General features: G+C 39.3%; 1 protein-coding gene across 3 annotated transcripts in view; it reads left to right on the forward strand.

Annotated features, from left to right (window-relative positions):
• ANLN (anillin actin binding protein) overlaps positions 1-13003 on the forward strand; it is a 49075-nt gene that overhangs the window by 15178 nt on the left and 20894 nt on the right. For 2 of the 3 annotated variants that reach the window (XM_034670449.1, XM_002918650.4), the window contains exons 6-11: positions 1750-1940; positions 2223-2330; positions 6881-7007; positions 10104-10214; positions 10840-11060; positions 11739-11884. In XM_034670449.1, the coding sequence (XP_034526340.1) occupies positions 1750-1940; positions 2223-2330; positions 6881-7007; positions 10104-10214; positions 10840-11060; positions 11739-11884 (904 nt within the window). The remainder of the gene's footprint in view (positions 1-1749; positions 1941-2222; positions 2331-6880; positions 7008-10103; positions 10215-10839; positions 11061-11738; positions 11885-13003) is intronic. The other variant, XM_034670454.1, reaches the window with a different exon arrangement.

The raw sequence follows: 13003 nt of genomic DNA on the forward strand, positions 1-13003 counted from the left end.
TAAGGGCATAATGGAGAAACATTCTTGTATCCAAGTATGCAGAGCCATGCTTTGCAAACTTCAATATGGAGGCACCCCTAATAGCAAAGGAAAGTGAATGTGTATACAAATGACTCCACTCCCAATTATATTTGTATGTGTATATATTGTGTGTGAGTAATACATGTGAAAGTTCCAAATTACTCCCTGTAGTAAACTGATGCTCCTGGAAATCTGTATTGATCTTGTGGGGATTTACACCTTCTGGCATACCCCCATGTGCTGTTGGTTGAGAAACATAGCACTAAAAAATATGGTTCAAATATATTGGAGATATAGTTCACTTTGAACTATATTCTGTTTTCAATAGAATTGCTTTTGGAAGGACTTTTTTTTTGAGAGAGAGCATAAGTGGGGGGGAGGGTCAGAGGGAGAAGCAGACTCCCCACCGAGCAGGGAGCCCAATACGGACACGATCCTGGGACTCCAGGATCATGACCTGAGCCGAAGGCAGATGCTCAACCAACTGAGCCACCCAGGCGCCCTGGGAGAACTTTTAATTCAAAATTTTAACTTCTTAAAAATATAATCTCTCTGGATACTGTAGTTCCTCATAAAAGAGAAGTAGAGAGATGAGAGTGGGAATCCATCAGTTATGGGCTAGGAAACCAGCAGTCAGTTTCCGGGTGAGCCGAAATGAGAAATGAGCTGGAAACAATTGCAGGATCCCCACATGGACTAGAACTAGTTACTCTCAATTTTCTGAAGACTTATGGCATAGATAAGAAGATTTGTTTTTTTAATTTTTATTCTTGGCTATTGGCTATGCCCAGTGTATATTATCAGGGCCTCAGAGATATTTAATTTACATGTTTCTTGGTATTCTTCATGCATTCTAGTTTGAAATATGGTATGAAGTGACATGTGGAGTCTTCAGACTATGCCTATGGGTCAAATTGTGCCCTTTACCTGTTTTTGCAAATAAAGTTTTATTGGAACGCAGCCATGCCCATTTATTTACATGTTGTCTGTGGCTGCTTTCATGCTTCAATGCAGAGTTGAGTAGTTACGACAGTGGTCACAAAGCCCAAAATATTTACTCTCTGGCCTTTTGAAGGAAAATGCTGGTATCTGATAGAGATAAACCTCTTTATGGTACAACGCTATCCCATTTGTTCTACTTTAAATNCTCTCCCCCTGCTTGTGTTCCCTCTCTCGATGGCTGTCTCTATCTCTGTTGAATAAATAAATAAAATCTTTAAAAAAAAAAAAAAAGTCAATAATCTCTAATTTTTCTTTTGAGAGATAAAAAGGATTTAATTCCTGTATTTTATAGTGGACTTCCTAAAGGCAAGATAAAATAAACTGGGCTGTAGAAATAGAAGTAGTTGAGTTCTCATGGCTAGGACCCTTTGGTGGTTAGGGAATACTGTTAATACACATACAGACAATTTCCAGTCATTTAGGTTCTGCTTACTTAGTTGAAGGGTGTTCTAATTTCCACTGTCCTCTCACTCTACCTTTTAAAAATTCCTCCTCTTCTTTCTTTAGAGAACTAATTCCGATAAACGACTTTTAAGACATGGAATTAAATAGAATGATATGGTACTTTTTTTTTTAAAGCTGTTTTCATACTGTTTACTTTCCGAAAGAGTAGTTTAAGTAGAAGCAAAGCAATTTAGAGCCATACTGGATTTCAGAACTTTTTCAGTACAAACTATAATTCCTACTTATTCTAAATAGCCTCTAAAATGTGTGTGTTTTCTGTAGGAGGAGTAGGAATTAAGCCTTTCCTGGAACGCTTTGGGGAGCGTTGTCAAGAACACAGCAAACAAAGTCCTGCTCGGAGCACACCCCATAGAACCCCCGTTATCACTCCAAATACAAGGGCCATCCAAGAAAGATTATTCAAGCAAAACACATCTTCATCTACGACTCATTTAGCACAACAGCTCAAGCAGGTCTGGCTTACTGCTTTAACATTATTCATTACATGGTCTCGGCATAGAACCTAGAAATCAAAATGTGAATTCCAATACCAGTCTTTTTGACAGTGATAAATAGCATCTTGGTTCCCTGTATCACTTATTTCAAATTAGCAAATACTATTGTCTTGTGTTCCATGCGTATTGTGAATTTTTTAATCTTAAAACTGAAGACAAGCAAAATTTAGTAGTATCTGAATATTATTCTTAAACATACCGTTGGCTCTTGTATTAAAATAGAGCTTTTGGTGGTTTTAGGAACGTGAGAAAGAACTAGCATGTCTTCGTGGCCGATATGACAAGGGCAATTTATGGAGCGCAGAAAAAGGCGAAAACTCAAGAAGCAAACAAGTAGACACCAAACAGGTAGTGTAAACAAGAAAAATGAAGTGAATCCCATGTAGTGCTGGGAACTAACTTGTGGTCCTGCATTGTCAAACTGTTCTTTATCCTGTTCAATTAACTGTGCCATTTTCCATTCATAAACCCCTTCAATGTTCATACCAACTCTGCTTTTCTCTTGTGATACTCTCCCATTCGGTAGAACTCTTAATGTATTCACTGATAACCTACTTAAAATCAAAATTTTAAAATGTGCTCTCATCATTCAATTGATTTCATATTTCTTTTAATATTCCACTTAGATGCTGGTTCTAAAATGTTTCTCAGAATCTATTTTTTCCATTAATGATGGCGTACTCTCCCCAGGTGCCACTGTTAGACTATCCATAATCCTTTCAGGTCATCAAATATGTCCCAATTTCTCTTTATTCCTTCGTTACTTACTGTCAAATTTCATTCATCAGCCTTCAGCAAAGTCCCTACTTATAAACTACTTTCTGTTTCATTTATATGTACAAAATACTGTATTAGGATATACTTTCAAGCTAAAAATAATAGAATTACATTTAAAGTGGGTACCAGTAGAAATAGAAAAATACATTTAACCAGTATTCTCTGAGAAAGACCTATTTAATTGATTTTGGTTTTTATCAGGCCTCTTGTTTAACAAATCCTGTTTCCCAGGGTTCTGACCTAACCCTGTTCTCTTATTTGCTCTGGGACGTCTCTTCTCTGTCCTCGCAGAAACGCTAATGTGCTTGACTGTGCTGTATTCCCCTCTCTCCCGAACTCCAGGCCTGGTTGGCTGGTAGAGCTCTCTGCACTTCGCAGCAGTGTATTCTCCATGTAGCCTCTGTCTCCACCTCGGGCTTCATTCTCTATCTCACCATCTAAAACAGTCTGGGAGTACTTCCTCGCCTCCTTCGTCTTATTACCACGTCTTCTTCCCCTGGCACACACATGAACACATACACAGCCAGTATACTGCAAGCTGCCCGTCCTCTCTGTTTTCCTCCACCGTTACCTTAGTCACTTCCAGAGCTTTGTATCAAAAACCTTGCCTCTAGTCGGGCTACTCTCCCGTCCCTCTTACCCACTGCTGCCAGAGAAGTATTTTTAAAAGGCAGATATCTGTGTATTCCCTTGCTTAAAGTCCTTGGAAAGCTTTCCATAGCTAGCATCAGAAAACTGTCTGAAGTGCTTGGCTTGTCATCTAGAATCATCTGGAATCTGGCTTCTCACTGCTTCTCCACATGTGTGTGTCAATCTGGTCATGCAGACTATTTGCAGTTTCTCAAATGGACCCATGTTTTCAGATCTCTTTGTCTTTGCCTCGCTATTTCTCTCTGCAAGGAGTATCTCCATGGTGAACTCCTACTTCATGAGGAATAGGTCAGACTTTAATCCCCTATGGAAATCCTTACCTGGCCCTTTTCCTTAGAGGCCCTTCTTTCTTCCACTGTCATCCTGTTCTTTGCCTCCGCTGGAATATTTATCTTCCTGTAACTGTTTCACCTTTGCTTTCCACCACTGTCTACTAGAGCCTTATCTGTCTTTATCTGTGTTCTTAGGGCTTGGCTCACAGGAGGAGCTCAATAAATTGTCCTTGAAAGAAGGAATGAATGTGCTAATCCCTCCCATCGGCATACAGCAAGCTGTGTCTGTCATCTTAAAATAAAAACAATTCTCTGGACCCCCTATTCCCCTCCCTTTCTTTACCTCCTTTTCATTCAGGCTCTTCCAAAAGACTTATCTCTTGCTGCTTACATTTTTTTCCCCTCCCTTCTCTCTGGATCTCCACTCAGGCTGTCACCACTACCTCCTTATCAAATTCACCAAGGATCTTCAGTAATCCATTTTTAGGCATTTAACTTGACATATTAGCAGCATTTGGCATTGTTGATTACTCTCTTCTTCTGTTTGAAGCACCTTCTTCACTTGGTTGCCAGTATATCATATCATGGCTTTTCTGCTACATCCCTAGACATATAGGACAACTGTTTTGTGCTAAAGAATTCCTGCTAAATCTGTGGAATTCCTCCTCGGACGGTTGCACATTTGCATGTAAAGAAAATTCTGGACACAATAACAGCAGATTCAGGGGGTCTGCCTCACTCAGAACTCATCTGTGGTATCCACCAAGGGAGCAAAGAGGTGGGAGGAAAAAGGAATTGAGTGTGGTGTTGCTAGAGTCAAAGGAAGAACCTTTCAGAAGGAAGGAATGGCTGGTATTGTCAAGTATGTGTTGTCAAATGTGGACTGGACTGAGACCACCGGGGGACCACTGGGTTTTGGAAGAAAGAGCTTGTTGTTACTTGGCAAGAGCAGTTTTAGTGAAGTGGTGAGGGGAGAATGCAGGTGGTGGTGGGTGAGGAGCAGGGCCTGAGGGCAGAGGCAGGCCTCAGAAGTTTGATTCTAAAAGGGAAGGGAGAAAGGAGGTGATGGCTGGAAGGGGATGAGGAAGTGAAGTATGGTTTGTTTGTGGTTGTGTTTATTTTGTTCTTTCTGAGGAGACTTAAATCAATTTTAATGTCAAAAGTAAAAAGGTTTATAGGGTGCCTGGTGGCTCAGTCAGTTAAGCATCTGACTCGATTTGGGTTTAGGTGGTGACCTTGGGGTCATGGGATCTAGCCCCACCTTGGGCTCCATGCTGAGTGTGGAGCCTGCTTGGGATTCTCTCTCCCCTTTTTCCCCTCCCCACTTGCACATGTGCTTGCACTCTAAATAAATAAATTCTTTTAAATAAAAAAGTAAGAGGTTTATGATAGAGGAATAAGTGACGCTGATTGATAAGATGGAGTAAACCTTTCAAGAGCTAAGAGTGGATTGGATGAACTTGGAGCACCATGAAGGGAAAGGATTAGGACAGGTTCCCCGTGTGGTAAGAAGGAAAAAGGAAAGCAGTGTTTGGGGACAGGTGATTTTAGAATTATGGTGACAGAAAACTGGTAGAATTTCTATCTGGTTACTTCTGTTTTGTTCATCCTTAGGGAAGGGAAGGTGACAGGTCTGATAGTCTTGGAGAATGGGAGAGAGAGCTGACCTGGAAAGAGAAGGACTAAGGAGTAGTATTGAGACTCAGCGGGGCTATGAGAGCATACATTCCTAGTAGAATCAATCTCACAGTCATGAGTTTTTCCTCTAAGATATGTCCAAAGAGCCTGGATATAAACATGGAGATGGTGGGTTGTTCTAGGGATAGGGTTTGCTAGACATAAGGAATAAAAATACAGTTGAGGTGAGGGAGTTGAAGATATTGGTGAGATCGTGGTTGAACTGAAGGGTCATGAGGTCTATCCTGGATGGAGGTGTAAGAAAATAGGCAGTGCTGACAGGAAGAAAAGCATCAAATGGCCAGAGGTCCCCATGAGGCCAAAGAACAGGATCTGGTAGGAATTGCTAAGTAAGAGAGCTAGAGAGATTGAAGGGTTTCAGGGGGGAAGGTGACTCCAGGGAATGGCTGAATTGGAGTGGTGGTGAAGGTCTTTGGAGTTGAAGCATTTATGCAACTGAGGGGCCAGGATGTTGGCTAGAAGGTACTTGCGGCTACCGATACCACCCAGATGATGGCAGGTCTTGGACTGGAGAAGTGGGGATGGCATGAGCAGGAGAAGAGAAGTACTAAGAGCCTGGAATTAGAGACTGTCCCTCATGTTGTCAGGGTGTAAGAACCACCTGTATTACAGAAGGCTGTAGGTAAGTCCTGCCTTCACAGGGGAGTCAGTCTACAGCACAGCCTTCGATGGTTTACTCTGTGTTCGTGCATCAAAAGCTCCTTCTAATTTGAAAATCAAAATAGTCTGGAATGAGAATATGTGGGTTTATAAACTGGCCCTGCCAGTTACTGGCAAAGTGTGCAAGTCAATTCACTCCTGTGTCTGGATCTTTTCATCAGTAAAATGGAAGTAATAGCGCCTAACTTATAGGGTTATTGGGAGGACTGGGGAGGCAATATGTCAAGTGCTTAGAAAGGTGACTGGCACGTATTAGGCTCTATTAAGCATTAGTTGCTGTTATTCTTACTCCTATTTGATTATTTCTACTATTGCTTTAATCATAAAGCCTTTTCAAGAAGGAACAATGAATGTTTCTCTTCCATGGCCTTGTAAATGATTAAGAAAGACTCAGATGAGGGATTTTTTTTCTTTCCTCTTTTTCCCACATTCTGTTTTTGTTCTTTGTTTTCTTTGCCTTTTACCCACTGAGTAAATGTTAAGGGGAATGTTGATGTAGGAACTGTCAGTAGATTTTATAGGTGTGGGATGAGATAAGCGGCCTAGGGGAATTGCTTTTCTCTGTGTGCGGCTTTCACTTTAATCGGTTTATCTAAAACTCTGATGCGAATTTTCCTTCTTGCCTCCTAGTCTCTTAAAGTACGTCCTGGGAATTGCCGAGAATACTGAACCAGCGAGCGCTTCTGGTGTTCTAAACATGGCTGGGACCTTTCACATACATTATTTTGTTCTGAGCAAGCCTATATAGATTAATGACTCGTGATTGTTTCATTTAATAACACGTAAAAAGAAAAAAAATCTATAGTTTTGAGAAATAACATATTCATTTGCTTTTTGTAGGAAATTCACTGTCAGAACACTCCCCTCAAAAAACATCCAGCTGTTTCAAAGACCCCATCGCTTCCAGTATCAGAAAAGGTGACAGAAAATCAGACACCAGGAAAACCTTCCCGCACAGAACCTACAGGTCAGCATTTTCTACTTCTGCTCCACTTAAATGTAGCTTTCCATCTACCATAGTTTTGGAAATTGCATCGGAAAGCCCAGAAATACTGCTTTAATGTAAAAAGATAGATAAATTTCTTTATTGCTGCTCATTCTTTCATTTCTAGCCAGGCAATATGCTTCTTCCTTTGTTCTCTTTCCGGACTCAGAACTCATGCTCTTATGGGAGGATAAATAGCTCCTTTTTTTTTTTTTTTCCTGAGAAAGATTCAGTAAGACCTGTTGAATTGTAGAGTGTGCGTGCTCCTTAATTTAGCTTCTCTACAAGTGTTTCTATAAGTTGAATTCTTAAAACTAGTGTGCAAAGATGTATATACAAAGAGTTGAATTGCGGCACTGTTTGTAATAGTAATAAGGTGTAATTAATGTCTATCAGTAGAAAACTGTTTCAATAAATGGTGCTAAATCCATGTCCCCAAATATTATGTAGCTGCTCAAAACAGTAAGATAGCTTTGTATGGAATGACATTTAATATATCATAGACACTTAAACTTTTTTTTTGTTTTTTAAAATTATGGTAAAAAACACATTACTAAAATTTACTATCTTAACAATTTTTAAGTGCATAGTTCGGTAGTGTTAAGTACATTCACATCGTTGTGGAACAGATCTCTAGAACTTATTCATCTTTAGAACAGAAACTCTACACATCGAGCAACAACTCCCCATTTCCTCCTCTCCTCAGCCCCTGGTACCCACCATTCTACTTTCTGTTTCTATGAATTTGCCTACTTTAGAAACCTCAAATAAGTGTAATCATATAGTATTTATCTTTTTGTAACTCCCTTTTTTTTTTTTTAAGATTTATTTATTTTAGAGAAACCTGGAGTGCAGGGGGGAGGGGCAGAGAGAGAGGGGGAGAGAAACTTTTGCAGACTCTGCGCTGAGCTTGGAGCCCAACACGAGGCTCTATCCCATGACCCTGAGATCACAGCCTGAGCGGAAACCAAGAGTTGGACACTTAACTGACTGTGCCACCCAAGCGCCCCTGTAACTAGCTCATTTAATTTAGCGTAATGTCCTCAAGGTTCATCCATGTCCTAGCATGTGACTGGAATTCCTTCCTTTTTAAGGCTGAATAATACTCCATCCTGTATATATACATTTTGTTCAGCCACTGGCTATCAATGGACATTTTGGTTGCTTCTGTCTCTTAGTTATTGTGAGTAGTGCTGCTAGGGACATGGGTAGGCAAATATCTCTTTGAGGCCTGGCTTTCGATTCTTGGTATATCCCCAGTAGATCCATATAGTGGATCTATTTTAAATTTTGAGGAACCATTATACTATCTTCTGTAGCAGTCACACCATTTTTCAATCTCACCAACACAGCACAGGGGTTCTAGTTTTTCCACATCCTTGCCAACACTTGTTATTTTCTGTTGTCTTGATAGTAGCCCTCCTTAGGGGTGTGAGGTGATAGCTCATTGTGATTTCGATTTCCATTTGTTTCACAGTTAGTCGTGTTGAGCATCTTTTCATATGCTTGTTAGCTGTTTGTATATCATCTTTGGAGAAATGTCCGTTCAAGTCCTTTACCCATTTTCTAATCTGGGTATTTTATTTTTGTTGTTGAGTTATAGGAGTTCTTCATATATTCTGAATATTAACCTCTTATCACATATACAATTTACAAATATTTCCCCCCATTTTGTAGGTTGTCTTTGTAATTCTGTTGAATATATCCTTTGATGCACAAAAGTTTTTAAGTTTGATGTCATCCCATTTGTCTGTTTGTGCTTTTGTGGCCTGTGCTTTTGATGTCACACCCAAGAAATTGCAAAATCCATTGTCTTGAAGCTTTTCCTTCATGTTTTCTTCTAGGACTTTTACAGTTTGGAGTCTTACATTTGGGTCTTTAATCCATTGTGAATTAATTTTTGTATATGGTGTCTGATAAAGGTCCAGCTTCATTTTCTGCATGTGAATATCCAGTTTTCCCAACATCATTTGTTGGAGAGACTTCCTTGCCCCACCAAATCATCTTGGCAGCCTTGTCAAAGACCGTTTGACAGATATGTGAGGTTTTGTTTTGCGGCTCTCTGTCTATTCCATTGGTCTGTGTATCTGTGTTTGTGCCATACTGTTTTGATTACTGTAGCTTTTTAATATATTCTGAAATCAGGAGATGTCAGTCTTCTAATTTTGTTTTTTTACAAAATTATTTTGGATGTTCAAGGTTCCTTGAAGCTCTATATGAGTTTTAGGATGGACTTTTCTGCTTCTCCAAAAAATGCTGTTGATAAGAATGCATTGAATCTGTAGATTGTTTTGGGTACTATTGACATCTTGACAATATTAAGTCTTCCAATTCATGAACATGGGATGTCTTTCCAGCTATTTCTATCTTATTTAATGCCTTTCAGCAGTGTTTTGTAGTTTTCAGCCTACAAGTCTATCACCTCCTTGGTTAGGTTTATTCCTAAGTATTTTACTCTTTTTTTTTTCTAAGTATTTTATTCTATGAACAGAGGTAATTTTACTTCTTTTCAAATCTGGATGCTTTTTATTTATTTTTCTTGCCTATTGCTCTGACTAGGACTTCCAAATTATGCTGAATAGAGGTGGTGAGAGTGGCCATCCTTGTCTTTTTCCTGATCTTAGAGGAAAAACTTTCAGTCTTTCACTACTGAGTATCATGTTAGCCATTGGCTTTTCCTGTGTGGCCTTTATTATGTTGAGGTAGTTTCCTTCTGTTGCTAGTTTGTGACGTGTTTTTATTGATACTTTTTTTTTTAAAGTGAAAAACAAAATGCAGAACAGCATGCATAGTATGTTTACCTTCTGATAAAACAAAAGGATGTACACATTTGCATACATAGGGGCAAGACTGGAAGAACAAACAATAACCTGGTAATATTGGTGTCCCCTTTCTCTTTGGGGAGCAAGAGAGCATTGGGAACATGAAGAGAGGACAGTTGTCTTGGGATTCTCTATACATTTCTAGATTTGAAATGCATAGTTTTATGATAAGAAAAAATACATAAGGTTCCTTAACTGAAAAATTCTAGGTTCTTAACATATATTAATATGATTTTTCTTACAATTTTTTTTTTAGGTTTCACTGAATGTGAAATGACGAAGTCTAGCCCTTTGAAAATCACATTGTTTTTAGAAGAGGATAAGTCTTTGAAAGTAACATCAGACCCAAAGGTCAAGCAGCAGACTGGTTGGTTTTTATGCTTTATTTCCTATTAATATATTGGTAGAGCACATATTCAAATATATAGTGTCCTGTATTTCAAAATGTCTTATGATTTTGTAATATCCTTTCTCTCTCTCTCTCTCTCTCTCTCTAACTAGGAAATACTCTAGCTTCCACAAAGAGATAGCACTGTTAAGTTATCTTTAGGTCACAGACCCCTGTGAAAATGTGATTAAGGCTATCACTCACTTTCACAGGGAAAGGAAATGTGCTGTCCGTCTTCCACCCTCTTTATATAGTCTTAGAGGAATTAGTGGTTCTTGAAGATTATTTGGGAACCCTGCCCTAAGTGATGTTAATATTTCCCTGTTATTCACTGCCATGTGAAAGGGAACTCCCCAAAAACAGAAAAAGATTTACTTGAAAGAACATTTTTTGTAAGTCTGAAGCTTTTGGCTATTATCTTGTCGTTTGCATTCTTCCTTAATATTCTTTCTTAAACCCAAAGCATTGAATCGGCTTTTGACAGTTCCAACCTGTATTGCTTTGCTGTTTGTTTAGTAAACACGTGAACATGAGATCTGCTCTGCTATCCCTTTAATCTGTAAAGGTCTGAGTCACAGAATCCACCTACTGAAATCTTTTCCAGAAGTGGTACGTGAAACTGAGATGAGTGTGGATGATGATGACGATATCAATAGCTCAAAAGTAATTAACGACATCTTCAGTGATGTCCTGGTGGAAGGTGAGCTAGATGTGGAAAAGAGCGAAGAGGAGATGGACCAAGAGGAACAGGAAGATGCATTGAATATCTCCTCGATGTCTTTACTTGCTCCATTAGCACAGACAGTTGGTGTGGTAAGTCCAGAGGTAAGGAGAGACTAGATGTCAGCAGGCCTGGGACACAAAGAAACAGTTATAATGGGATCCCCTTTTAGTTGGTACGTGGGGATTTGGCCCTCCGTAGCCAGGGGCTTTCTGGAACTCTGATGTCAGTTCTCTTAAAACAGAGCTTAAAAGGCTTCCATGGTTTCCTTCGACCTTAGATAAAATCCAAACTATGACATGGTTTAAAAGGCCAGACATGTGGGCTCAAATCCTGGCTCTGGCATTGGTGTTTATTGACCGGAGTTTTTTAACCTCATTACCACTTTGTCCTCACCTGTTAAACGAGGTTAAAAGTAGTACGGGTTTATGTGAATATTACATCATTAGTATATTAGTATTTAGCACCAGAGAACTAACATTTACTAGGAGCTGACTATTGTTACTAGCTATCACCCTAAACTGAATAGCTACAGCTTGGGAAATTGATTCAATTAGAAATATTTTTTAAGAGAGTTCAAATGTAGGTTTTAGCTGTCTTTGAAGTTTTATTCATTTACTATTTAGGAACTTATTTTAGTTGGTCTTGTTTTTATGATGACTCAGTTGACTCATTGGATGTTTATTTCCTAACAATAGAGAATTTATTCGATTCCTCTGAATTATCATTTAGAATCCCTGTCATCCATAAAATCTACTAATACCTGATGTGCTTCACTGCAGAGTTTAGTTTCCTCACCTAGATTGGAATTGAAAGATGCCAGTGTAAGTGATGAAAGTCCAAAGCCGGGAAAATTCCAGAGAACCCGTGTCCCTCGAGCTGAGTCAGGTGATAGTATTGGTTCTGAAGATCGTGATCTTCTTTATAGGTAAGAATGTTTTCAGAAGGCGTTCACCTAACTAAGGGTCATGGTTTAGATATAGCAAGTTGTGTTACAATTTATACTTTTTTTCTTTTTAATATTTTTTTTATTATGTTAGTCACCATACAGTACATCCCTGGTTTCTGATGTAAAGTTCCATGATTCATTACTTGCGTATAACACCCAGTGCACCATGCAATACATGCCCTCCTTAATACCCATCACCAGCCTATCCCAGTCCCCCACCCCCGTCCCCTCTGAAGCCCTCAGTTTGTTTCCCAGAGTCCATAGTCTCTCATGCTTCATTCCCCCTTCTGTTTACCCCCCTTCTTCCCTTTCTTCTCCTACCAATCTTCCTATTTCTTATGTTCCATAAATGAGTGAAACCATATGATAATTATTGTCTTTCTCTGCTTGACTTCTTTCGTTTGGCATTATCTCCTCCAGTCCCGTCCATGTTGCAGCAAATGTTGAGAATTCGTTCTTTCTGATGGCTGAGTAATATTCTATTGTATATATGGACCACATCTTCTTAATCCAGTCATCTGTTGAAGGGCATCTCGGCTCCTTCCACAATGTAGCTATTGTGGACAATCCTGCTATGAACATTGGGGTGCATATGGCCCTTCTCTTCACTACGTCTGTATCTTTGGGGTAAATACCCAGTAGTTCCATGGCTGGATCATAGGGTAGCTCAATTTTTAACTTTTTAAGGGACCTCCACACTGTTTTCCAGAGTGGCTGTACCAACTTGCATTCCCACCAACAGTGTAGGAGGGATCCCCTTTCTCCACATCCTCTCCAACAATTGTTGTTTCCTGCCTTGTCAATTTTTGCCATTCTAACTGGTGTAAAGTGGTATCTCAATGTGGTTTTGATTTGAATTTCCATGATGGCTAATGATTTTGAACATTTTTTCATGTGTCTGTTAGCCACTTGTATGCCTTCATTGGAAAAGTGTTCATATCTTCTGCCCATTTTTTGATTTGTTTATTTGTTTCTCGTGTATTGAGTTTGAGATGTTCTTTGTAGATCTTGGATACCAGTCTTTTATCTGTAGTGTCATTTGCAAATATCTTCTCCCATTCCATAGGCTGCCTCTTAGTTTTTTTGACTGTTTCCTTG

The sequence above is a fragment of the Ailuropoda melanoleuca genome, chromosome 1 (assembly GCF_002007445.2).
Source record: "Ailuropoda melanoleuca isolate Jingjing chromosome 1, ASM200744v2, whole genome shotgun sequence".
Classification (NCBI taxonomy): Eukaryota; Metazoa; Chordata; class Mammalia; order Carnivora; family Ursidae; genus Ailuropoda; species Ailuropoda melanoleuca.